Source organism: Monomorium pharaonis, chromosome 4 (genome assembly GCF_013373865.1).
Source record: "Monomorium pharaonis isolate MP-MQ-018 chromosome 4, ASM1337386v2, whole genome shotgun sequence".
Classification (NCBI taxonomy): domain Eukaryota; kingdom Metazoa; phylum Arthropoda; class Insecta; order Hymenoptera; family Formicidae; genus Monomorium; species Monomorium pharaonis.
Genome location: NC_050470.1, coordinates 6,397,828 through 6,424,720, shown reverse-complemented (window position 1 = coordinate 6,424,720; position 26,893 = coordinate 6,397,828). Strand labels below are relative to the sequence as shown.

Genomic DNA, 26,893 nt, shown 5'->3' with positions numbered 1-26,893 from the left:
TTTTCAATCCTTTTAGTTGTACTTATTATTAATTGACGTTAAAATATATACTTCATTTTATCATCAAAGACTGAAAGAAGAAAGAGAGCAATTTCTCATTCTCGCAGAATAAAGTTTCTCCTTAAAGTACTGAGAGCTAAGAGAAAAAAGAATTACACGATTTTTAAAACTATTCTCGTCTGCGGAGGAGCCGTTATCCCTTTATCGCCAATTGCACCACGCCCCGTATATAACGTCTTGCGCGATTCCGCTTCGCAATTCGGATGCGGGCTTTATGCAACTGCGGAGGATATCGGCTTGATTCACTCGCGTGCGCCGACAGACGTGACGCAGTCCGCGTTCTTGCTCACAGAAGTCGCCACGATGCTCGGACTCCACGCGTCGTCGCCGGGAGTCAACGTCGCCGGGGATATATGCGCGATTCGCCGCGGTAAATCCGCGGCCGCGCCGAAAGCACCTTACTTTTGTATTAATGCTTATACCGAGTGAAAGTGTATCGCGCATTCCGCAAATGTGTACGAGCGTCCACACCGTCGTCGTTGCGTTCGTAGCAACGGGCGAAATCACGCGCCCTCCTCACTGATGTTTCGTTTGCCTCGGAGAGAGAGAATAAGATGTAAAAAAAAAAGAAAATTGCACTCGATGTTTCACGCGAAGAATGTACGAAATAGCTCTCTGAGCTCTAGTCTTATAAATTCCTCGATTGTTCGTTTCTTTATAATTAAAAAAAAAATCGATAATCCTTCGATTACGAAAGAAGAATATAAATCCTCTTAAATCTCGTTCGTTAATTCATTCAGTCGTTCGTGATGAAGACAAACGATAAAATGATAATGTAAACAGCAAAAATATGAAGTAGTCTGCGGAAAAAAAAAAGAAAAAGAAAACTGGTCTACGAGGCTCTTAATCGTGAGATCTGCAGCGAGAAGGGAGGAAGGAACGAACGGAGGACTAGGCCGAATTAATGCGTCGCAGAACTTATTTTCGCACCTGTGTCTCCGGTGAAGATAACGGCTGATACGACGCCGAAGCGCGATAGCGCCCGCGTCGTGCCGCATTCCAGCGCGCGTCCCGACGGCGCGGCGCGGCGACGAAACAGGCCGATCGCGCATCTCGCTGGGTAGGCAATTAATTCGACGACAACGTGGCGCTTAATCCCCAACCGGCGCGCGTTTACCATATCGTAAACAACTGCGTAATAACTTCGATCGTCGGCCGCTCGTCAGGAGCTTTAAACTAAAGGGGAAAAAAAATGTTTTCTTTTTAAATCGCCTCCTGCGGCTTTTGGAATCGAGTCCGCGCGATTAAACACGCATTAATCAAACTGAAAAATCAAACCGCTGACGCGGACGAAGCTTCGACGTGTCTTCACCTACTACCGACTTTTCGCCAGGTGCTGCAATTTTTCACGAACAATCGAGTATCACTTCGGATTATTATGTCGATAGCGCCGGGACACCCGGTACATATTCGCGGTAGCACCGTTACCTTATCGGCCAGATACAGCGAGATTTAACGAATTCCTGCCGGGGAAAGTTCTCGGTGCATTTTGCGTTTATTGGCACACACACGCGCGCGCGCGCGCGTGCATATGTATAGGTACATATTTTATGTGACTTATATCTGCGTTAATATAAGCGGTGTATGCGCATGCAGCGAAGACACTCGCTCGTGCAAAATGTTTGCACATGCTGCGCGTGAATCATGCCCGTTTCGGCGCAGAATTACGACGCGGCAATTAAATATATAGATTATCGGTATGCAAAACGAAACGGGCTGCTCTCTTTTTCCTTCTTCTTATACGCGGATATCGTCTCATTCTTCGATCGTGTTCAAACATATCAATCGCATACAGAGAGCTGATTTCAAAAGAATCATAAGAAAGTCGTAAGGAATTTTAGAATAAGCTTCACGATATCTCCCGTTCGAAATTGGTTCGAGAATCTACGTGCAAAAGGCGGGCCTGTTAAACAGGCCTGCGACCTGTGTGCGAGTGTTTTGTTTCAATCACGAGAGACCGTCTCGTTCGATCTATTTCTGTCTCCTCCCGCCCATTCCGGCTCTTAATTGCGAGCCTAATCGGCAAATGTTCGATCGAACGTATATAAATATAGTCTATCGTTCAAATTAAATTACGTTTACGAGAGTGCTTGGCGACGCGCGAGTGCGGCGACAGGAGGAAAGTATTATGCGAAAGGAAAGTTGTGCTATCGCTATCGTTCGCCTGCGAAAAGTCTCCGCGCGAATCGTGGATTTGAATTTTTATTCGGCGTCTAGCGAACGTCTGACTCCGCGCATAAGATACGTAAGCGCGCGCGCGCGCGCGCGCGGTTCGCGATGGTAGGCCGCCGCGAGAGATGCTGATATGAATGGAATGCGATGCTATTATCGGAGTGTACCTACCGATAACTCGTTACGTCGCGCGGCTTCGCCGGGGAGAGAGAGAGAGAGAAGAGGGAGGAGGGGAAGAGAGTGCTCCACGGCGCGAACGAAGCAAAAGGTCGTAACTCCCGAAGAATCGCGTTCGCGGAAAACGGTATGTGAATGCGCACGACGAGAGCGAGGAATCTCCCAACGCGGATGTTTTCCCAGAGTATTTTTTCCGAGACGCGTCTGCCCTCGGTCTTCGACAATCCCCTCCCGTTTTACCGAAGATTTTTCGAAACACATATGTTTTGTTCATATCGATTAATAGTCTCTTTTCTCCCCCTTTTTACAAAAATATTGATATTTCTATAAATAAGATAAATAAAGAATTCTGCTTGGAATAATGTAACTACCAAACGAGAAATTTATTATTTCTTTATAATTAAAAAAATCTTTTGCGCAAATTATAATTACATAGCTTTCAGTTAGTTAAAATAGTAAACTTGCATGGATTAATTAATAAAACAATATTTGAAACATTCTTTGTAAATTCATTCGCGCGCACACAAAATGTTTTATTCATTTAATGTACTTTGATTGTTGTTCGAGGCAAATTCTTGAAATAATTGATACTTCACCTATAGAGGAATGTTTCATCGATTTGTCAATGATTCTTCTTCATCGATCTGCTGCATTGTTAGATACGATTACACACCGACAATTATCTGTCACATAAACACTTCAATGTAACTCATATAGCCTGATACACTGATCGGGACAATAGAATACGACAGTCTATGTATAATAATTTTTGTCGGATTATTATTTCTTCAACATTAGAGCTGTCGTCACGGTAAGTTGTAACATTTGCTCAACAAGCGCCATGATTTATCACTCGCGATGCGAAGCGAGAACGAGAATGTTCTGAGAAAATTCACTGAGAATACACTGTGGGAACAGAATTCATCTGAAAATATTCCCTCGTGGGGAAATATACAACATATACGGTATATATTTGGAATATCTATATGTAGAAATATTTTCTTCGAAAGAATCATAAAATGTATATTTTATATCAAAGTATATTGTATATTTATCAATGTCTTTCAATATTCACTGACTTTCTAGTTGAAATTGGAACTAATGTTTTCTAAAAATGGCAGTGTTTGAAAAAGACAATTTTATGCCCTCGAAAGAAAATTACTAAAATAACATTAAGAAACTTAAAAAGTGTAAATACATTAATAATAAAGTAAAATTATTTATGAGAAAAAATCAAAATGATACTTCGCAAAATATCGATTTCTCGGTAAACTTACGCGTTACTTATATCATTATATACCTATCGTTTATATCCCAAAAATAATTTAACGCACTGCCATTTTCCTCTACATCTGCAAATACACGGCGCATTCTCGGCAAGGACGTGATTCACAATCCACATTATCAAGATTTTCTGATATAAGATATATTTCCTCATTCAAGAAGATTGCCTTATCACATGCTTATGGCGCGACATATTATGAAAAAAATCAACTAATCGTCCTTAACGATAAAGATGCGGTCCTCAATCGATTTGCACATTCCTTATATATCTCTTGGTGATGATAAAAACAAGCAAGTTTTACAAAAAAATTTTATCTTTTAATTGATATAATTTAACAATAACCTTTTTTTTTCTCTACATGTATCAAATCTGAAAATAGCCTACTAGAAATTGCTCATCACTTCTAAATAGTTCATCTTATCTTTTGATAACTTTAGTTACATTCCAAGAAATTTCACTTTCAGATTTATATAAAGAAATATGATTTTTTACGCAAAAACTTTTTCAATCTATTTATTTCACTCTTTATCTTCATTGAACATAACTACAAAGTATTAATTACGCTTACATCAGCCAATAGCAAAACAATATATATATATATATATATATATACATACAAACATCTCCTTTATTATAGTCTAATAATTTTTATAAATCGATATCTGTAAAAATTTAAAATATGCACGTAAAATTTTGCCTCCATATAATATTTAAACGCGGTCTTGGGGAAAGTATCCGGTGAAGAGCTCCGATGCTCATAACCGTTCGGTACCGCGCACGATTTGAGCGTCCGTGATCGCACGGGGGAGATTGGAATCCCTTTCACGTCGAGAATGCGTATAACCCTTGGCGAGGGCCGCGGCTTTCGGAGAAATCGGGATCAGATATCCCGAGCATTCCACCGGGATGATTGTCGGGTGCTATATTGAGTCCTCCCGCGAACTGCCTTATCGCAGGGCCGCAAAAACGGTAAACGTCAAAACATCGTCGCCGGGGGACTATCTTCGACCCTGAGGTTGGCACGTTTGGCGCGGGGATCGTCGTACAGTAGCCTCCTTATTACCGGGAATTTAACATGATAGCTGCGTCACGGTCGCACAGAAATAGAGTCGTGATAAACGACACCGTGGCGTCGCGAAACGACGTACGTAGGCAACTGCCGTCGGATTTTTCGAATACGGAAATACCATTCTTTGCTCTTCACGGAAGTATTTACTTTCCCCACACACGCGTAAACTCTGAAAAGCCACGATATTTTAACAACTGATTTTTTTAACATATTTTCGTCTACTATCCCAGAATTACAATAAAATTTTGAAATCTCGTTTAAAATTGATTGGAATGTCGTTTTGTATCTTTGATTTCCCCATTCGATCTCCCAAGGTTTAATAAGTCTTCGTTTTCCCGATCCGAAAGTTATAGATACCTCCGCAAAGTGAAATACAGATCCGAAGAAATTACCATTTAAATTATTTAAAAGGAGTCGAGTGAAAGATCAAAGATTTCAATAGCGATAACACGTTTGTGAAAGATCGCATTTCCCGATTATCTCCGTCACTGTAAGCATATTACTGTATCGATAATGATATGATAACCCGACGATAAACAATGTACGACAAACTCCGCATCGTATTACAAAGATTTCAAGCCTCGGATGTAGAACAATAAGCCATCGAGCGAGAGGAAACAATGCGCGGTCTTACCGAGATAATCGTCACTTTGACGAGAGAAAGAGAAAAGATGCGATTGTCCCGGGCTCGATTTAATCGTCGCGCGAAGGTAAAGCGCCATAGGGGCGGAACGCCTCCCCTAGAGGTATTCGCGTATTTTCGCGAATCGCAAAGGGGACACGGTAGCCGGATACGAATTCGGAACGTGGCGGCGTTGGATACTCCGTTATCGCGGCTTATAGCGGCTGATAGTGTCTCGATAATCGCGCTTCGTGCATTCCTGCCGCGATAAGATAGCAGCGCGGGGCCCAGTCGTGTGACTCAATTTTCGCTCTCGCTTTACCGAGCCTGCCCGCGTGTACATTGTGCGCGAAAATGCGCTCGCCCGATAGCCGGGAAATATGCACCACACGTGTGCACGCCCGGCAGAAATGCTGATGCTTTCGGATATACGAACGCCACACAGCGCCGTGCGCAATAAACGTACACGCATTGTACACACACACACACACACACACACACGCACACATGCACACGCGCACACATTTCCAAGAGCACGGCGCGCTTGATCCGATGAAGTCAGTTGGCAACAAATTACGCCGAGGCATAAACCGACCCAATGAATGCCATCGCCAGGATAACCATCCTACTTGTGTGTTGCCAATGATATAATTTCTCTAGCCGGACGTCGAACTCCAGTCCGGTCGCACTCACCGCGCGCGGGACGGTGCTCTCTCTCTCTCTCTCTCTCTCTCTCTCTTTGTGGCCCACGCGGCAGGCGCGCAACGCATCTAAGGTCAATCCCCGGAGTTTAAACCGCTGATAAAGATTGATACTCGGAACGTTAGCGGAGATCTTCCCGTGTTGTTCGAATGTAAATTAGCGTTTGCTGAATTCAGCTGTTTATGAAAATTTATTATCTTGAGCGAAAATATCGTGGACATTGATCTGCATTGATTATTTCGACCGACTGATAAATCAACGTTGATAATTAATATCAATAATATTAAGTAAATGCTGTACAACCACTGTGTGATGTTTCTGAGTCATGTAACACGTGCTATGTAGATGCATGGAATAATCTTTAATTATTCCGCGCGGAAAGATCTGCCACTTGCGGACTTGAAAAGTATTTTTAAAAAAAGTTAAAAACCTGTAAAATCCAGAAACCTTTTAATCCTGTGGAGGCATTCGAGTTTAACGGAAGCGGAGTAAACGAACTCTAAACTGGCAAAAGCTCGCTGCTACCGCGAACTTCCCGATGACTTGACTCGGTAAAAGCAAAAAGGACTTCAGGAGTCTCCGTCTTCCTTTTGCATATTTAACGAGACCACGCTCACGTTCCAAAAATTCAAACTGCCGAGAGAGCATGACGCGCTATAAAGAGACGCAGAGACAGAGGCGCATCAAAGAGAGTTTGAGAAAGCAAGAGAGAAAGAGAAAGACAAGAAGGCAGAGAGGGAGAGAGAGAGAAGCGTGAAATTCCGTCGGATCTCTAAAAATAGTTGCTTACAAAAAGGAAGAATAACACGAATACATATATCTGGTCTTTGGATAAAAGCGTAGGCCTATTTATGTATCGCCCGGTAGAGATGGAATCCCGGTCCCTTCGTATGGTCGTTAACATTGTTTGTCCCTGGAGGAAGGAGAGCCATAGGAATGTGAAAAGCCACGCCGGCGCAAATGGCCGATCTCTTCGCGGTTAATTTCGAGTCCGAATCCCTCGCGGAACGTTAAAATGGCAAAACAATCTGGGAATTTCGCGCGGTATTCTAAACAAAAAAAAAAAAAGGAAGAGGCAACTTGGAAATAATCGCACCGACGCGCGAGAAGGTAACCCTCGCTGTTTTGTAAGTAAAACGCACAGGCACGTCCACATCGAATAATTAATGATGCACTTTCTCATCTCACGTGAGTTGTTAAATCATAGTTGTTAAATCAAACTCTTACAATGCAACGTGGAAAACGGCATTGAATATTAATCACAAATTGGATAAAAGTGTTACTTAACTTTGTAACTTTTAATAAATCGATATAAAAAGTGAGTGTAAAATTTTTTTGTTTGGATATGAAACTTTGGAAAAAATACAGAAACTTCCAATTCTTCAAAAAGTGTAATTATTTGTTCATATGAAAACGAGTGATTCTCAATAAAAGATAAATTAAGAACAAATTAAATGTCACGAAAAAACGACGCTCAATTCTGTTCACCAAATCTACTATATTTTTTTCAAATAAGTAATTTATAATTTTTTAATAAAGCATTTGTACGTTTAGACATAAATTTAAAATAAAAATGAAATACTTAGCTAATTTTGACAAAATTTTCACTTTTCACGAAAGATGAATGTTATCAATAATTCTAAGTCACTAGTGTTCGAAATCAACTCGATGCTGTTCGCAGGAAAATTGACGGTCTCGGTCGCACTACCGCACAAAATTTCTCTTCATCACAATTTTTCCTTTTATGAGGATAAGAAGAGAGATTTTTCTTATTTTCGAAGATTATTATAAAATTTTTATTCGTTCAAATAAAAAGTAGTAGACACGAACTCTAATCTCTATATGAATAGAATATATAATTTAGTAAGTCTCAGAGCGCAGAGAAGGAGAAAAGCGTGATAAGAACAGAACAGTGCTTTACGGATGGTAGATACCGATGAACAAGTCGAATTCTTTCCGCCCCGGCAGCACGTGGGAATTTCGTGGCATGCCCTCGGTTCACCTCCTGGGAAAGACAAAAATAATTGTGGAAGGACGGGAAGCCGAGGGAACGTGCTGAAAAAGATAGCACAAGCATCGTGACACAGACACGAGCGAACTCGAAGCGGAACGAGCGGCTGCATCTGATTTCGAAAAAGGGAAAATCGTTTGAAATGTCTAAAAAAATTGTTATAGCTTTTAAGAAAGTAGGAAAAAAATGCAAAGGAACAAAAGCGATCAATTTGGTAGTTTCAGTGACTATCGAGTTTCGATTTCATGTCGATATAATTTCGCTGAGTCCGGTTTTGATATGCTAAAAATATGCGAAAAAGGAACTCTTCAAATTTCGTGTTTTACTTGTTTGCGAATAAGCTCATTATCGGATGCTTTCGGTATCTGTAATAAATATCAATTCAGCAAAATTGTATCGGCATTTAATCTTTGTTTACTTTATTCAAAATTAGTCGAACAACAAAACAAGATAAAAAATGCGACATTTTCAATATAAAATGCCCAGAGTCTGTCATGTTCATGACAGTGTGGGCGAGTTTTTTTTTTTCAACGGTAATCCTCAGGAAAATATTTTCAGTGTGTTGAATATACCGATACTAAAGCTATTCAGAGAGTTTTCAACATTATAGGATTTAAAAAGTACGTTTTTTCCGGGAGCATATTTTTGAACAGAAAAGTTAAAAAGAAACCGTTGCGGAACATCTGTATGTCGAAATATTCGACAGCGGAAATAAAGGATCGCTGGCATCCCCGGCGGCGCGAAAGGAGCATCATCTCGGCGAGTTTGGAGAAGCGGCGGACGGTAGCGTATCCGCTCATTCTGGCGCGATCGTACGCCCTCGGCAATCCTCGTGGCTCTCCGTGGCGTCACTTCGTGGACCGCCTGGGGGCCCTACGCGAGCGTAACACCGGTAGCTACCATGCCAAAAGGGTCCCATGGTGCGAGTTACGCGAGACCGGGAGAAAGAGAGACAAGCGGAAAAATAAAAGAGCGAAGAAAGAGAGAGAGAGGAGAAGAGGGGAAGAAGGAACCTGCGGAGGACGCGTCGTGAGGGAGGGATAGGACGAGAAGGGAGAGGGGGAGCAGAGGGGAAAGAAAGGGCGAAATATCCGAGGAGAAGGGGGGGGGGGACCGAAACGACAGGGACTCAGGGGGGAACCGGCATCTTTTCTTCGCGATGTATTGACGCTCGAAAGAACGGCGTTAAGGCCCCTCTCAACCTCCCTACCGTCACGACGCCACGTACTACGTCGATTCCCTCCCTGCCCTTCTCCTCCGCCAACCTCGACGCGGAGTCGCTCTGGGCCCAACGGCGTGGAGAAGGTCGAGAGGGGAGTCAGCTCAGCCAGCAGCAGCAGCAGTGGCGGCAGCGGCGGCGGTGGCGGCGGTGGAGGAGAGCAGGAGAGGGCGGATTCGAGAGGACGGGAGACATTCCAATCTCTCGTGGCAAGTCTGCTTGCCTGCCTGGCTTGCCTGCCTGTTCCCTCGCTCGCCTGTCTACTCGCCGCTTGCCAAGTCACCGTCCTAAAGCCGGCCCACGCTATACAACGAGTGGCACACGGACGATCGTAACCGTATAGAATCTCTTGGGCTATCAGGCCGATCGATTTTTATTTCGGGATAAACGATGAATCGTACGATCGAGGGGAATCTGCCAGAAATGGTCCGAAATTGGAAGCGTGATGCGCACCGAGATGACTCATGAGAGACTAGTAGCATAATTAAGTTTCACAATTGATTCAGCGACATTCCCTTGCGTTTTTTGAACTTGAAGTAAAACGAATACATATTTATATATTTTGAAGAGAGAAAGATGAAGAGTACAACTAAAAACAAGATAGGTATTTAAACATCGGATTAAGTCTTTCGAGGGTTAAAAGTTCGGTATATTTTTTATTAATCCGTTGACAATGCAAATGGAAAATGTGATAGAAAAGCCTTTTGCCTCGAGATGATTCGTTCCGTCAATAATGAAAAACTTTGTACTTGTATACGAGTATAAATAATGCATTCTTTCGTGGTAGTAGCATCACAACGATCGCACACTTGACAAGTTGCGACGCAGAAATCGAATTGGAACGCGGCTGCATAGATGTACATCTCCAGGTTGCACGCTTTCAATACGCGAGAAAAAGCGAGACGGGAGACGTACAATGCAGCATAGCATACGCCGTCGTGCGCCGCAGAGATCCAGTTACAAAGAACGAATCTGCTTTCACATTTATCGAATTCCAACGCCGTTCGTTCTTTCGTTCGTTCTGCATACCGCACTACCGAGAATCCGTCCCGAGTGATTTTGCAAAGAGCCGAGGCCAGTTGTTGCGACATTGTTGCCCACATGGTCAACGGCGACGAAAGGACGATTATACGTGTCCCAAAGCGAATGAAGTGTCCTTCCCATTAAGCAATTCGAGTCGGTCTTGGAGCGAGATACCACAATAAGTTTCGAGAGAATTGTAACAAATTAAGAGAAGCCTTTTTACAATTTCATCTTCAAGAAATTGGATTGATGACAGTTACTATTCGTTCAAACGGAGCGTATTACATTAAAATTTTAATTGAAAATTAGCTGCACAAAGATGACGTGTTAAAGTTATGACGATAATAACTAAAAAATAATTCACTTAATTTTTTTCATAGAAAATGTTCATTTTATACATTCGTGTTCTGCTTACCAAAATGCATCTTGATATTTTGTGCGAATAAAAATTGTTTAATTTTTATGTCAAAATTAAAGAACAGTATCAGAAAGAATGTTTTATCGGGATAAATAAATTATGTATTTTAATTGAATAAATCATTGTTGCGTGCCTAAATGTGTTCTTTTTATATTCTCCTTAATAAAATTTTGTATGGAATCTCCTCATTTATTTTTTCATCAGTTTTTATTTATGCAGATAACGATATGTAATGATATTCATCTACCTAATACATATTCATCGTTCGAAATGCTATGTAACAAAAATTTCATCGTCTTCGGGCACTAAAGAAAACACGACATATGTATAAAATGGAATGTAATTAATTAATGGCAATCCATTGGCGATTAGGCGGCGCCAACAGAAATCGATACAGCGACCGGTCGTGGATGACGATGTCAACGACTTCAAAATATCGAATTCAAACCGTTATGAGAGGCGCATATAAATATATGTACATATACATAAATGCAATATATACACTTGTAAACACTCTATCGAATTACGATGAGTACATTATGCGTCGTACATCATGTTAAAATTACATTCTTATCTAATGGGACCTCGTATTATATTTGTAATTGAAAAATATGCATTTGAATAAAAAAATAGACTAATAACGTGACATTATGACAATATCACTTATCGAAGCAAATAATCGTCTTTTTTAATCGTTTCTTTTTTTCGCATCGCTGAAAGGAAGAAACAGACGCTCAAGTTAGGAAACATCCCATATACGTAGCTTTCCTTAAATTTCACGCGCAGCGGTCGCCCGTTTAATCCTCGGATAATCTCGGAAATGCAATTATTTGCATTCAATACACCCAATGCGATACGTTACCGGGATCAACGGGCCAGAAGACGTCACACCTATCAGTTGCGTTCTGAAAGCGACAGGTCAACCAGCGAGCCGGTTCCTATTTGCAGAGGAGAGTCACCGCGACGTTTCCCGTTTCGTTGGTCCCAGAAACCCCGCTCGTGGAGCGGATCATTGGGCCTGGTCAGTGACGAGGGAACGCGTGACGTGGCTGTCAACCCGAAACCCCGCGATCAACCCTCTTGGGTTGTCCGGGCGCGCATCGTCGAGACGGACGATTTCGAGAACCGATAGAATGCCGAGCGAGACGACAAGGCTGGCCGTCGACTTCTTCTACCTGCTGCACTTTAAACTCACACCCGAGGTCCCTGACGTATGGGGGGAGAGGGGGGGGGGGCGATATCGAATTCGACCAAACACACACAACCTACACGTCGGTCAGAGTTTGATCGTAACAACGATGACTGCATACCACGAAAGATAGTAGAGGAGACAACGAACTCTCAGCCAGCGATTTTCTGTTTGTCTCGGGCTCTCTTAAAGCATCTAAATTTAAATAGGGATGATAAAAGGTAACAATTTATCACGCGTCGCGGTTGGCAATCTGTGCGACTTGTGTTTGAACGTGCCTCGGAATTTTTTTGCCAGAAATAAAAGGTTTAAATTGGGAAACACATTGGCACAAGGGCGATTTACGCTGGCAGTCGCGTCGGCGACGACGACGGCGACGGCGGCGGTGGTGGCGACCGGACGGTCGGGGAGGCGGGAGACACAAGTTGAAACATCAACCGGGGAACGAGTCCCCGGGCGGCGGGGAAAAAACGTATGCGACGCGCGCCGAAAGAATGAAATTCCTCGATCGATCCCGTCGATCGATCGAGCGGACGGACGGAAAGGAACGAAATGAGGCGAGCGGCGGAGGAACGAACGAACGGAGAGGGAACGAAGAAAGTCCGGGCACCTGCGCTTTCGAACGAGATCCGCGATATGATTTACGGCATCGAGGCATTCGCAGTTTCCTCCGGCGGTGTCATAATCGGTTTTGTATCTGTCCGCGCGAGAGAGCCGACGAGCGATACGGGCCGAGCGGGCAAAAATAAATGGCAATTAACATTCCTCTGGCATCTCGCTGCCTCTCGACGGGGCATCACGCAGGCCGAGAAAGAAAGAGAGAAGGAGGGAGGGAAGCAAGAGAGAGAGAGAGAGAGAAAGAGAGAGAGAAATGGAGGGGAGGGGATTGAGAAACAGAGAGGAGCGGGACGCTGAGCTGCTCCAGGGGCCTCAGGACCGGGGCCCGTAGCATGCAGCGGGGTGGGGGTGTAAGAAACGGGGCCCGCGCGCCTCTAGGAGGCCGGCAAAGCTCAGGCAAAGCGCGGCCCGTCCGTCCGTCCATCCGAAAAATGTCAGATTCGAGCCAGGGACGCTCTTGCGTTACGGCGCACGAAATTCGTGGAATTCCTGGACCGCGAGGTCGGGCCCCGGAGACTTTCGAGTCTTTCTTTCTCTCTCAACGGATTACGGGGGACGCTGACGATACCGCGACACTAGCCGAGTGTATACGGATACTTTCACCTCGAAATCCCGAATTACTTCTCAGCATCGGCATTATCGAAAGAGATAGTTCCTGACATTTCCCTTTTTCTTTCCTAAAGGCAGAGAATTAATAAGATTTTCTCTCATAGCCATATTTCAACTTACTTCGTCAAATATCGTTACGTCAATTACTCTGCTTGTCGTTAAGTGTCAAAAGGAAACTTGCGCCACTCAGGTGACACTGATATTTTTTTCTCGCGCATTAAAGGTTGTAAATTTCTTTTTGGTTTTTCCGTAAATCTTGAGATGCCCGCGAGGATGCTGTGGAAATTGCGGATTGAGACACGTTACGTTCCGTACACGGAACGAACGCGAGATTTATGGTTTGGTAATTATTCAGCACTCGATGATAGGTTTTATTAATCATTCATCGCACTTAGACGCGATACCGCTAGATGCTAAAATGCTATTATCCCGTAGAACGATTAGTTCCAGGAACAAACAGTCGCTTAATCCAAACGATAGATATACGAGCAATAATAGATATTTACGTTTCCGCTCATTGTCGGTATTCTTAATGCTGTATAATTTTAAACGCGCTCCTTTTTTGAAATGCTAATTGCAACGGTAACGATACGAAATGGACAAATCGATTGTAGAGTATGTGGCGTAACTCTAAAAAGAAGCGAAAAAAAAGGTAAACTCCTTCAATCAAGGTTTTAATCGTGGCGTCTCCGGCAATTCTTATCTAAACTTTCGAAATTCCTGAAGATTACGTCACAATCCTCTCACGATCATGCCATGGCCACTACATCGTCGGAACGCGGAAAGTCGTTTGTGAATTAAATTCTATTTACATTTCAATGCATACAATAGTTTTTCCATATGACAATTTGATATATATCGACAGAATAAATCATAGAAAATATACCCATAAATTATGCAAACCAAGTATCACTTTTCGATATCACTTTTCGCGGCAAGCGAGAGAAAGAGTGGAAAAATATTTCATTTCTTAAATTTGGAAAACACTACAAATCGTAAATTCTCAAAATTCTGACGATGTTATGAAGGAGAGGAATATAAATTGCTAAATATAAGAGTTGCGCAAAATGTGTCCCGTCGTTCCCGTTCCGATCATAAATTCAATGACGCTATGTTGACTCAGATATCATTGATTTATTATGCTGCACAAAAGTATCACGTGCAGATTCGCCTGACATATACGCGTTTCGCATGAGAGCAATTTCAATGTTACGTGCAAATCGGCTCAAATATATCGACGACAAACATTCGAATCATCTATACGTCCGTGCAATTCCTTCAGAATCTCTAAAGTGTTGTTTGACTTTATATAACATCGAAGGAATACAAGATACAACATATGGTATATATTTATAGCATAGCAAATATATACAATAAGAAAGATAAAATATAAAATGCTGCGTTCATCTGAACCTCAATGTTTAAATAATTCTTGAAAGAGTACGTGCACTATAATACGCGTTGAATTTCAGAGACTCAGGTGGTTCAGGAAGTTGCGTATAACTACATAATAATCATGATAAATATATAGATTTTCAGTAACAGTTACCGGTTGGCGGATAAGCGGACAGAACGTTATTTGCACCATTGCAAGGGAAAATTTTCCATTGTACGCATCGCGGCGCCAAGTCGCGATGAGACGCTACTGCCCCACGGCTTATCCGTCGCTGGACGAGCGCGGGGAGAGCCTCGGCACGATGCCGGGAGAAAAGCCGAGTGAGAGAGAAAGAGAGAAGAGAACGGACGGCGGAGAGGGCTATTTGCATCGGAATGCAAGCCCCGGCTCTCCGCGTTACGCTCGCGCGCTCGCGCGCGCGCGCGCGCGAGAGTGTGCACGCACGCAAGTGCGTGCGACGCGTATGTATGCGTGAAACTCCCAAGGAAGGAAACCGCGAAGTTCCTCCGATACCTCCGAGTACTTCACGTGAAACTACTCCCATGGCGGCATGATTTCGCGTGCGAATAAACTTCCGCGGAAAGTTCTGCCGCGCGTTTTCCGAAGAACGAAAATATTCATCATTGGAGATCCATATTGATAAAAGTGCGTAGAGATTTTCTATTTTATAATTATTTGCATTTATAATTAAAGGTTACTCTTACTGAATTAAATCAACTTTTGAAAATTAAGCAATAAGCGACTCTTTATATAAGTTTCACGATAAAATAATAAAATTGCAATTTCGTAATCCAATAAAAAAAATACCAATTATTTATAAAAATGCCTTTTAAATCGCGCGCTAGTATACGTTAACAGAATATATTTTATAAATCAGTTATCACACAGGAGTAAAAAGGAGGAAAAGGGAAATCTGCAATTTTTATCCCGAATTTTGAGAAACATGGAAGGAGAAAAATTTCTGTTGTATCGCAGTTGTGTATCTTTGATGGGAACGCTGCTCGGAATATTTCAAGAATTTTAAGAATGTTAAGAACCCACACATTATCTCTTGGCAGCAATCTGGGTTTGGATATCTTATTTCCCACGCATACATACGCACGCGAGGATTATACCGCGTTGCTTGTTAATTTGTGACGCGAAAGGATGTGTATCCACCGCCGAGGACTATTCCTGCGCAAACATGTTTACCCCAATAAATGTGTTTACGCCCGAAATGCGGTGAATTTTATAGATGCTAGAAGCTCAATAAACTGGATTAATAGATCCAATGACGCAAGCGATAGGTTATCGAGTATTGTATTTATACGGTCACCGGTCTCAAGTTACTTAATCCTACGATTACGAAAGCGAGTCCTAAAAAAAAATTGCGGTGAATATTTAAGGTGAATCCTAAGCAACCTGAAATTTTTAAATTTCAAGTTTCTAAAATAAATGTAATTAATTTTGAAAAAGGAAATAAAATGTAATATAAAAATTTCCGAAAAATGAATCACAAATTGGATAAAATTGTTATTTGACATAAATTATAATTGTAAAAAAATCATTAAAGTATTTATTATTTACTGTAAGTACAAATTTAAAAAAATTATTTGTTTAAAATAAAATTTCAGATTTGTATCTTTCGAAACTGAACTTTCTTCACGAAAAGAGGTAGGCGCAGTGTGCGTGAATGTGAGAAACAGTTTAGTCTACAAACTTTGCCGCGTGGTTGCACAGCGTGAAATTCGCCCAATTTAGAAGGACAAATATGCCTTATCCGGTATAGAAAGAGGCGATTTAATTATTTTTTCTATATGTATACCAAAAATTTTTTTAATGCAAAGATTACAATGCAATTCTTTCTAAAGATTGCCTATTGAAAGTTTAAAAAGTTAGAACAATGCATATTAGTGTGTATTTTCTTTATTTTTCCCTTATTTTAAACGTTGCCCTTATTTAATCTACATTAAAAATTGAAACAACTTTGGTTCAGAAATTTAATTATTTATTAACACTGATCGATTTGTATTTATGTTAAAACGTAGAATACCGAAGTAATTGAAATTTTGTGATACTCGAGCATTTCAAAAAAGATTCGATTTTAAAATATGATTTTAATTTCAATATTTTTGACTTATTTAAAATAAATTATCATTTTTTAATTTTTCTTCTGAGTATCTTGTTAGAAATCGCATTTGGGACTCTCTTTCGAAATTCTTTTTTTTATATATATCTCCTTAAAATAGTTTTCAAATTACGAGTTTCTTTTTTCCCTTCCTCTGGATAATATTCTCATAAGTTGAGATTTGCTGCATTAATTTTCTAGCTCAAGTAGACTTGCCAGTGGGTTTTAGTTTAGTCGTCTAATATTGTGCTCTTTTAAGATCTCGATCTCTTTATCATTGTTAACAATGAATGTTTTCGCTTGAGAAGGAAGTATTCTCTCTAAGCAGAGCTTATGAATAATAAGCTACCTGCTTGTCAGCTTGTATTTCCTACACACAACATAGCTAACCATTATTTTCCACTAAGGGGATTCCATGAATTTCCTAGTTTATTTTTCTTGTCTGCTTCCTGATTTTTTCTCCTTTGTTTTTTCCTGTCATAATAAAAGTTACGCACTTTTTTTATTTCAAAAAAAAAAAAACTTTAAAAACTCAAACGTTTCAAAAATATTTCCATCTAAACGTTTAATACTAAAATTATTCTCTTTTCAATTCTTAATTTCAAATAGTGTTACTAGTAAAAAAGTTAATATGTTACAAATATTATTACATTTTATCATATTTAGATAAATATATCGTTACAATAAATGTATGTTTAATCGTAAATGTTAACTAATACTAAATTACATAAAAACATAATTACATTTATTTTATATACCTCCAAAGAAATTTATTTAATTATTATCACAAGATACTTTAGATTATATTTTTTCCAAAGAACTATCAGAGCGCGAAGTTTTAAACGAAGCTAATTTAACGATACAATCTAGGCAGACAAGAAAATGTAGAATATTTCTTGTGCAATCGGCTAAAATATCCTTCTTCGAGATCAGGTGAATTTCACGTCGTACGTCACGGGCGAGGGAACAGCTGTCGACGACGAGACGACGAGACGATGAGACGACGACGGCGGCGGCGGCGACGGCGACGGCGGCGGCGGGAGAGGGGCCTTCGGACGCAAGGGATCCCGAAACTAGAATCGCACGGCCCCAGCCACATAGGCAATCTCTCGAAAATCGACGATGACATCATGGCCGCAGTATTTCGCCCGAAATAAATATACCGTACATCGACATTCCCTCCCCCCTTACCACCCCCCGCCCGTCCAAAACCCACGTCGCCACCACCGCCGTCGCCGATAAATATTATTATCGTATCCTTCGTTTGCTCTCGGATTAAAGCCGGTACACGCACTCCCCTTTCCTCCCCCCCTCGTCTCTCTTTCTCCCCCTCTCACCTGGTGCACATTCCATCAAAAATTCGTAACGCAGTTGCGCGTGACGTAAGAGCATTCCGGCGCGGGTCCAGACTGGCGTCAACGACGGAATACCAAAGTGCCTCTCTTCGCTCTCGCGAACATTCGGAATTAGCTACCTGCCGCCGCGATCCTTTAACTTAATGCCGAAGAAATCTTAAGTGATCGTGCACGGCCGAACATACTTTAGGTGTACGCGAAATTGACATATTTTCGCTGAACAAAACATAGGATTAACATTTTTTAAAATATTATAAAATAGGAGAGACGTAAAAATGTCAATCTCCGTCTTCGTAACGTCATCCTCGAGAATCTTTTCCGACAGCGCAAATCACGTGATCGCGGGAAAAATGTATCACAATTTCCGAATGGAAATCATCACGTTGATGCGCGTATATAATATGCACATCCCACCAGGATATGTGCAGGGGGACGGAACGCGGTTAATCGCGTGTTAATCTACGCCGTCGCGCTCGTGGTGCAACGAGGGTACGCCCGAATGACCGGAAGTAACATGATTTCTCACGGACTGACTTCCTGCCGCCCTCTCGTCGACCCTCGTTGAAATTCCACTGGTTTCTTCCCCTCGCTCCCTCACGTTCGTTTCAATCTCGGCGCAGCCAAGTTCATCGACATGGGAGCGGGGTCGAGGGTAGAGAGGAATTAACGGATCAGCCCCGCTTTTACGAACGGCAATTTAAACGAAAAATTTATGATCAATTGTTTTCTTTGCTTACCTCGAGTGCGTCATGTGCAGTCTGCATATACTCGCGGAGCATGGCCTCCTGAATGGCTCGCCATTCTTGTCTTGGGTCTTCCAGTTGAGTTGTCTCTGCGGATAATTAAATTCAATGACGTTTAAAACAGGGAACCTTTTCTCATTAATTATTGATATTTATATTTTTCTGTTTCTCACAGGATAGATCAATTCTTTTAATATTATTTTCACAAAATAATATTATATGTGTGTACATATATAAAAATAGATTATATTATTATTACTATTATTAATGGAATACTAATAAATAAATATAAGTGAATAAAATTATCTCTATGTATAATCCTCTTTAATTAAAAATAACATGTTGAATAAAACATATAAAACACCAGTAACTTAATAAAGAAACGCGACGCTATACAAATGATATTACTTTCCATTTCCAGAACTTTGAATGACAATGCTACTGCATCTTTCAATTTATTTTTAAACACATTCGCTATTTCTATAAACTCGATCAAAGGCATTGAGCTTAATCAGAAAACGTGCGCGTTACGTGGCACAGATACGTGACATAAAATTCCGAATAAAATCACTTCTCGTATCGCCAAGTATTCGGCCGTTCTCCCTGCACTTTCTCAATCAGATTAGCAGAAGCAGAATAAAAACTTACGATTGACATGATTGATGTAGTAACAGCCCACGTGTTTATCGTAGGCCTCCTCCCAGCCGAGGGGAAGCTCATTTCCGATACAATCGGCGAATGTTTGGGGTTTAGTAAACCTACAACAACAATGAAAAGAGAAAAGAATTAATAAAAGTATCGTGACGTACAAAATAGCGCTTGTGAGTATAATAATTCTTGTAACACGAGTACAAAAAATATCTGAAAAAAATGAGGCATTTCTTATATTCAATTGGCCAAACATCGAAAACTGGTTTTATCCTGTTTTGCTGGATAGTAACTGTCCAACGAATAAAAAGATTCTATTTAGATGAAACTAGTTGGTCATCGGGATAAAAAAAAATTGAGATTTTTATTACTCAATATAGCCAGAAAAATTTATGCGGAGTTTGTCAAAGTCGATAAATGACGCGGTGATTTCTTCGAATTCACGAGTGAAATCTGCAAACACGCGTTAACCCTGCACTCGTGTTAATTTCATCGGTATTCTCGGGCATAAAAATCAAACCAAACTCTCGACTTTATACTTGATTAAATAAATACGATATAAAAGTGAAAGGACGTCGCGCGCCGTATCAATCGTCTGTGTTTACGTTGATATCTTCATTTATCATAAGGTTTAGAAAAATGATTAGAGTAACGACAAAGTTTTAAAGTGAATTATCCAATAACGTTTCTATACTATCGAGAAACTTTCGCATTCGTATTTTTGTAGTTTTTGAGAAATAAAATTTTACAAAAAAATGTGAATGTTGTGTGCTTCTTAAAAGAGAATATATATTACACATATTTGTCTCCCCCCTTATGTTACACATATATACATATTCTTGCATTTAATATTTAATATAAAAATTTGTTTGAAGTAAGAGAATATATAAATTTTTCTAAATTATTTCACTTTCAAAGTATTTTTATGTTTTTTAATGTCAATTGCAGGTAATTTACGATCTGTTATCATATTCCTTCGAGTTTATTATTAAGTAGCTTAATAATTACAAAATAAAAAAATTTGATTATCGGCAAAAAAAGTTAGTGATACAAAACTTTTTTTTGGGGACATCTTGTACATATCGAATAACAATGAGTCGCGCTTAAAGAAGTCCTCAATCGAAAGAATCCTGAAATCGCGTTCGTCGACGGAAAAAAAGGAATGCCAGGCTTGCCGGACGTGGCACTCGATTTCCGGAAATCTCTGGTCACGTAAGCAGTACGTAATCCGTGTCTCAAACGCGTCGTCGAGTTGTATGTTGTACGCAAATGTATTACAGTTAACGTATAACATTTTTATACTTGTATTAAAACGTGTGACGTTCTTACGACACTTTTGTTTTGCTTTTCTGCTGCGTTACATTTTCGGCTCAAACTACGCTTGTGGAATTTTAAATTCTGCTGTTATATGGCGAGGACACAAGTAAAAATTAGTACGAATCAGCACGGAAATACATAATCGCGTGGCACCGAAAACATATCCAGTAAAAAGTTGTTGGTTTTTATTACACAATTATTATGTAAAAAAAACCTTCATAATACCGCTTCTTTCTATATGAAATTTTTCACCGACAATTTCTTTTTTGCGCTTGCCGTTCGTTAACAATTAGCTTGTTTTTGCCAAAACACGCATCGCGCGTCAAATTAGCATTGACAATCGACATCGATATGCACAAAGAACTTTGGATCTGGAATCTACGCGAATCCTCGCCGTTCGCATAACATTTAATACAAGACTGTGCGCTCGACGTTTATGGGATAATAATGCAGAGCGAAAGGACACGTATACGCGAAAGTACAGGCACTTTCGCTTCCGTCTGTCTATTCGCGTTTAGCAGGATATACAAAATTTCGCGCGCGCGCTTTTGACCGATCGGCCGATCGCTGGCGTGGCATTCGGATCGACTCGTTAAAACTTTGCCGTAAGTTGTTTTAACCTTGGCATACCGTAGCCGTATCGACGCGTAGCGCACGCGTTCAGCGTTTCATTTATCCTTCCCTCCTCTCCCTTTCTCGAGCCGCTCCCTGGGCCCCTCGCGAGATACGTTCCTGACTTTTTTTTCTCTCTTCTCTCTCTTCCTCCCTCTCTTTACCACGTCGTTACAGTAGGACAGAATCGCGGTAAGGCCAAGGGCGCGTCGAGACTATGAATCACGCGGCGGAAAGGAAATTAAGAAAATTGTCCCTGAAACCGTAATGAGGCATAAAGGCCCTCCGTCCCTCCTTCGCAGCGTTTAAAAGTACATCTGTATGAGACGCGGGGATTTTTTTTGCGAGGCGTCTCTTTAAGAAATCGTGCCGAATGTACGAGGTCGATTGATACGATAAAACGTGAAGGCACGGGCTGACGTAATGGAACTGAATGACAATTGTCGTTGAAAAGAATTTCATCAAGGATAATATTTGCCGATACGCGTTCGCGAGATTGCGTGCGAGTAATTATTCTCTTTTCTTCTGCGAGATCTTCTTTATACGTAAAGAACAGTCTTACGTGCTGTAGAACCGACAATTAGATCCAACTCGGGATTACTTACTCGTCGGAGCGACCAAGGAGAGAGAGAGAGGGAGGGGAGGGGAGAGTCGCCGAGCGAATCTTATGTCTCCAAGCTGCGGCATTTTTGCGCGCGATGCACGCCTTTATTCGAATTGCCTCACGCACGCGTGATATATCCGTGCGTTTAACGATCTGAGGGGAGAATCGCTCGTAAAAGCTGTACGTCGTCGCGTGTCGATCTGACTCATTCGCGTATGTGCATGGGCTCGTATTTCCAGGGAGATAAAGTCGCTCTGAAAAAATTCGATACAAAATACCATTCCGATCGCGCGCCGAAACCGGCGAGAAGACGATCCAAAACGATATTTCGAATTTAAAAGAGAGATCCCGTAATTTTTTTATAATATTTCAGTAAAAAAGAGTAATGTCTCTTAAAATAATAAAAAACAAGCAATTGTTGCACATATAGAAAATAACAAATTCCACTGCCAAGAAAAGCGATTATTCCATTTATTTTTTTTTCCAAGTATCTTTCACAAAGAAAATATTATTTTTCTTGATGATAAACTCATTATCATATATACTTGAAAAAAAAATTTATACTCTTTGCAAAAGTGTTATAAAATTAAACCTCTCTCAAAGTCAAAATAATGATCAAATTTTTATTTTAATTTAACATTCTTGATTGAAATATTAAGTTATTAGGATTCCGAATGTACTTTGAATAAATTTGATGCTTATGACAAACTTTCGACAGATTTGTAGATACATAAGCTTATGAGTCATCTAAAATATGTGATATTTTTTAAATTCAAATACATTTTTTTCCGTGTACCCAGAAGTTTATTTTACGTAAAGATTACTTTGCTTCAAGTAAACGACGAGCGTATTTTAAGATACTATTCATCAAGAAGATTGTTCTTTGCAAAGCCAGCCGTTACTTAAAAGAGGAAAACTGAGAAATGAGTAACTTTTCTTAGTACGAGAGAACGATATATTTTTCTGTGTGCCAGTTACGTCTCCAACATTCATCCACTTTGCACGTCTATATTTCTATCCGTCTATTAATTCAATTAAGGACCGAGTGCAAAGTGTGAATTTGCTCTATAATCAACGTTTGCGTCTCCATTCGCACTAATTGGCGGCTATTAATAGCGAACCGTATTTAATGTGAGTTATTCGAGCGGGAGAGCCGCGGGAAAAGAGGACGTTGAGGACGCGGCCCGGCTCGCGCCATACGCTCTCGGGCCACGTCCGCAGAAATCGAAATCAGATACTTCGGGACATATTGTTTAACATTCCGACTCGTGGCAGAATCCACATACCGCACTTCGACGCCAGTTGCGTGAGCGACATCCGATTATATCGCCGTGCTTTTTTTTTTTTCATTTCTTCGTATATATACCCACACGTCGTATCGTTATTTGAAGTTCAATTACGTAAACCGGCTATTAACGGCCGAGGGTCAGTGGAGCTTTATTTTGATAAAGAAAAAGAGAGAAGTGCACGTTGTGTAAAAAAAAAAAAATTATTTACATCAATCAAATATTACAAAATATTACGTACTTTAATCTCTCATTTTCCTCAAAAATCTTCATTAAGTTGTGATAAAAAAGTAAAAAATTATTCCATGCAATCTTTCATGTCAAGGAATCACATCGTGTTCAAAACTCACTGCATCTCCTCGACCTTCTCCCCTATCGGACACAATCGATTCAAGAGGCTTAAGGTGTCAAAGAAATCCGTTAATTCGGCCGAGATTCCGACGGTAATCACGATTATTTGAATTCGTCGCCGTCATCGGGCACGTGCGCGCGCGCACGCCTTTCGCCGACTTGCAAACAAAAATTGCGCAACGGCGGCCGGTAAACAGACGCTCCAACGTGATTTCCTGCACGCTGGAATTCCAGAGGCCAGCCGTCATCCGAGCAAGTCTCGGCGCGCCGTTCCTTTTCTTTCCTTTTTATCGCGCGCACGCAATAAAAAGAAATTCCCAGAAACATCAACGCCTCTAACCGTATCCTCTCTCTCTCTCTCCCTCTCCCCCTCCCTCTCCTCCGCCTCTCCCTCTCTCTCTGCCTTCTCGTGGATATTTGCACGATGACGAGAGCCCACTCCGTCATTAGGTGATCCATGACGGACGCTCCAATTCGCGACCGAAATTGTGCAACCCCGACGAACACGTCGTGTTTGTTCCGCGGCGGATTATCGCGAAATCTGGAGGCGCATTGTTGACAATCGCCCAAGGCCGAGGAGCATTCTTCCTCGCGCGACACGCGTATAGTAATCTCACGTGTACGTAGCCACGTGAAGCAAACGCGTTTTATTCCCAGCTGCCCTCGCAATTGGTCGAAATTTTCATTTTACTCCCCTCATTTTCATATTTTGTACCTCTGGCGGAAATTTTTCAGGCGGGAACCCGAAATTCGATTCCGAGGGAATCACCGGCCGTCGTCGGCGACGGAGAGAAATGCGGTGATTCAACGGTCGGTATTTTGCATCGCGTTCAACAATCAACGAGGTGGATTATAAATGAGATCAGACAGACCGCGCGATGAATATTCAACGACGGGCGATTCGCGCGAAACGCAGTTTCGATACAGCGCGGGACGGAAGAATGCGCTCGCGCGTTGCGTCGGCGTAATTAAGCTGAAACTTTAGCCATAGATCAAGGACGCGTAAGCCGCGTGCCGTTCCTACGATTAAATCGAAAAGAAACTCGTCTCCTCTCCGGTTCTCTGTCACGCTACAGTCATCTGAACGATCTAACGTCGAATTGTATCATGCTAATGGAGCGATCAAAAATATTTAATTAAAATTCATCGATTAGTTGTTACACAAGAAGCAAAAAAATTTCTAAAATTAAAAAAATATAATAAGTATAAGAAATACGAAATTTTAAAAATATATATTTTTTTTAATTAGAAAAGAACAAATATAAATTTTGTGTGTAAAATTAAAAAATCAAAAAATAGCAAACCAGACTAACTGCAAATAAAATGCCGCGATTACTCATATTATTCTAAGGTAAGAAATTTTTTAAATAAAAAATGCTATAAAGAACCTACTTTAGACAAAAAGAAATGACAAAAATGATAAGATACGCAGTTTGTAAAGTGCGTAACGCAGGGTGCATCAAATATCAACATTAATTGACAAGAGGTCTTGAAACAGGTAAGAGAACTTTAACTTGACTGAGGATTTCAACACCAGGCTTTTAACGAGCTTCTAATGTAGGTTCACGACCATAAGAAGTGATAACGGCTAATAACAACAGGTTCATTTGTGCCACACCGATAAGACTAGGCACGGCACACGATCATTCACTAGCCGGTTATCGATGAACACCTCTCTTCGGACTCATTGACAAGGCGTACGTTTATGACGCAAAAACAAAGGTACGAATTCGCACTTTATTAACATTTATAGTCACGGGAATGCGGCACAAATATATGACTGCCGTTCAGAAAAAGCCGAGTAAATGTTTTCTTTTTAACATTTCGGATTAGAATAAATTGTTAAACAAAGTTAATTTACGTTAAACAAAAAAAGATACAATAAGACAATTACCTTTCGAAAAAATTAATAATACTCGTACTTGATTTAACCAGGTGACTTTAAGTCGAATTAAAGTTATTTTTATTAAGTTGTCTTAAGGTTCATTCTTAAAATTTGATCTAATTATCATTATTCTCTATTAATTTATCGTCAACATTTATATGACAATTTTTGACGAAGGAAAAACAAGCGATGATCAAATTATTTTCTTATTCTCATTCGTGCGCGAGATTATCGTGGCAAGAACGTTCGCAGGATAAAACGCATTTCCTGCTACGTGCATGAGATTCCTAGATCGCAATCCGTCGCGTACATACCTGCGCATTGCGTACGAAGGAAACAATACGGCTCGCGAGACAGATTACAGTAATATTCCTGTCGCTCACGACCGTTTACGAAAGAACGCCTACACAAAGTCTTTTCGTGAATGTCGCAAGTCTAATAGCGATGGAAAGTGGAAACGTGCCGTGGCGTACGTTAAGAAACAGAAATCAGAATCACGAAATATGAGTTTTGGACTCGTTGCCCGTTGAAGTTTAGCCCGCTCCTTCTCTCTCCAGTCGTCGTCGAGTAAAAGGATCGGGGAAAAAAAGAAACCTTAAACGTCAATAAAGTATGCACGTCGAGCTTTTAAATAAATTGTTGTAATATCAAAGGCTGATGTTTCCGCGATTTAAACGCACGGTAAATTTTTATACCGCAGTAAATACTCAAATAGAATCAATAAAGTACTCAAATATTTTTCTACGCTCGCGCACGCACGTAATTTACGACCGGAATAATCGTAAAAAAGAGCGACGCCGTCGTCCAGTGCGAATACGTGATAAAAAAAAAAAAAAAGTTGAAAATTCGCATTATTCAATTAAGAGAACCATTCGTACCTCGAATGGATATTTCTCGGGTGGCTGAAAAAACAGTCGTAAATTTCGCCGCCGCGCGGGCGTGTTTTCGCGCGGGTATGCATTCCATACATCCTGCGAGGTGTAATCTCTTGACGCGAATATATGGGATGACACTTAATGTCGCATCGGTCGAGCCTGCTGGGTGTCACTAAAAACGTATATTTCTGTAACTCTCCGCGAACGGTGACGATGACTCCATACGGGATAACATTTCTGAGACGAAAGTCGCGACGATGTTGTTACAGCAGAACCGTTTACGTACTCAAGATTATCAAAACTTGAATAGCAAGAATTTTTTCGTTTTAGGAAATTCCGGATTAATGTCAAGGAAAGAGCACCGATAATCTTTAAATGATCAACGATTAGAAAATAAAGAACTTTTCGAGAGAGAGAGAGAGATAAATAAGATAGCGAAATTGAAATTCTTTAATTTAAACTGGTTTTAAACAGTCGAGATGGTTATCGTAAAGCTCAATCGTAAAACGTGTGAATCGGAAAGTTAACGATTTATGCTGA

At 40.9% G+C, this 26,893-nt stretch overlaps 1 protein-coding gene and 1 long non-coding RNA gene across 2 annotated transcripts in view; one reads left to right on the top strand and one right to left on the bottom strand.

Annotated features, from left to right (window-relative positions):
• LOC105839762 (protein kibra) overlaps positions 1–20,214 on the bottom strand; it is a 39,462-nt gene extending 19,248 nt beyond the window's left edge. Inside the window, exons 1-2 of the mRNA XM_036286047.1 lie at positions 19,424–20,214; positions 18,770–18,864 (exon numbers count right to left, since the gene is read on the bottom strand). Coding sequence (XP_036141940.1) covers positions 18,770–18,864; positions 19,424–19,679 — 351 coding nt within the window. The 5' untranslated portion in view covers positions 19,680–20,214. The remainder of the gene's footprint in view (positions 1–18,769; positions 18,865–19,423) is intronic.
• LOC118645289 lies at positions 16–17,199 on the top strand. The gene is made up of 2 exons (XR_004963047.1): positions 16–15,215; positions 15,459–17,199. It is a non-coding gene; the product is annotated as an uncharacterized LOC118645289 (long non-coding RNA).
• Positions 20,215–26,893: the final 6,679 nt, after the last annotated feature.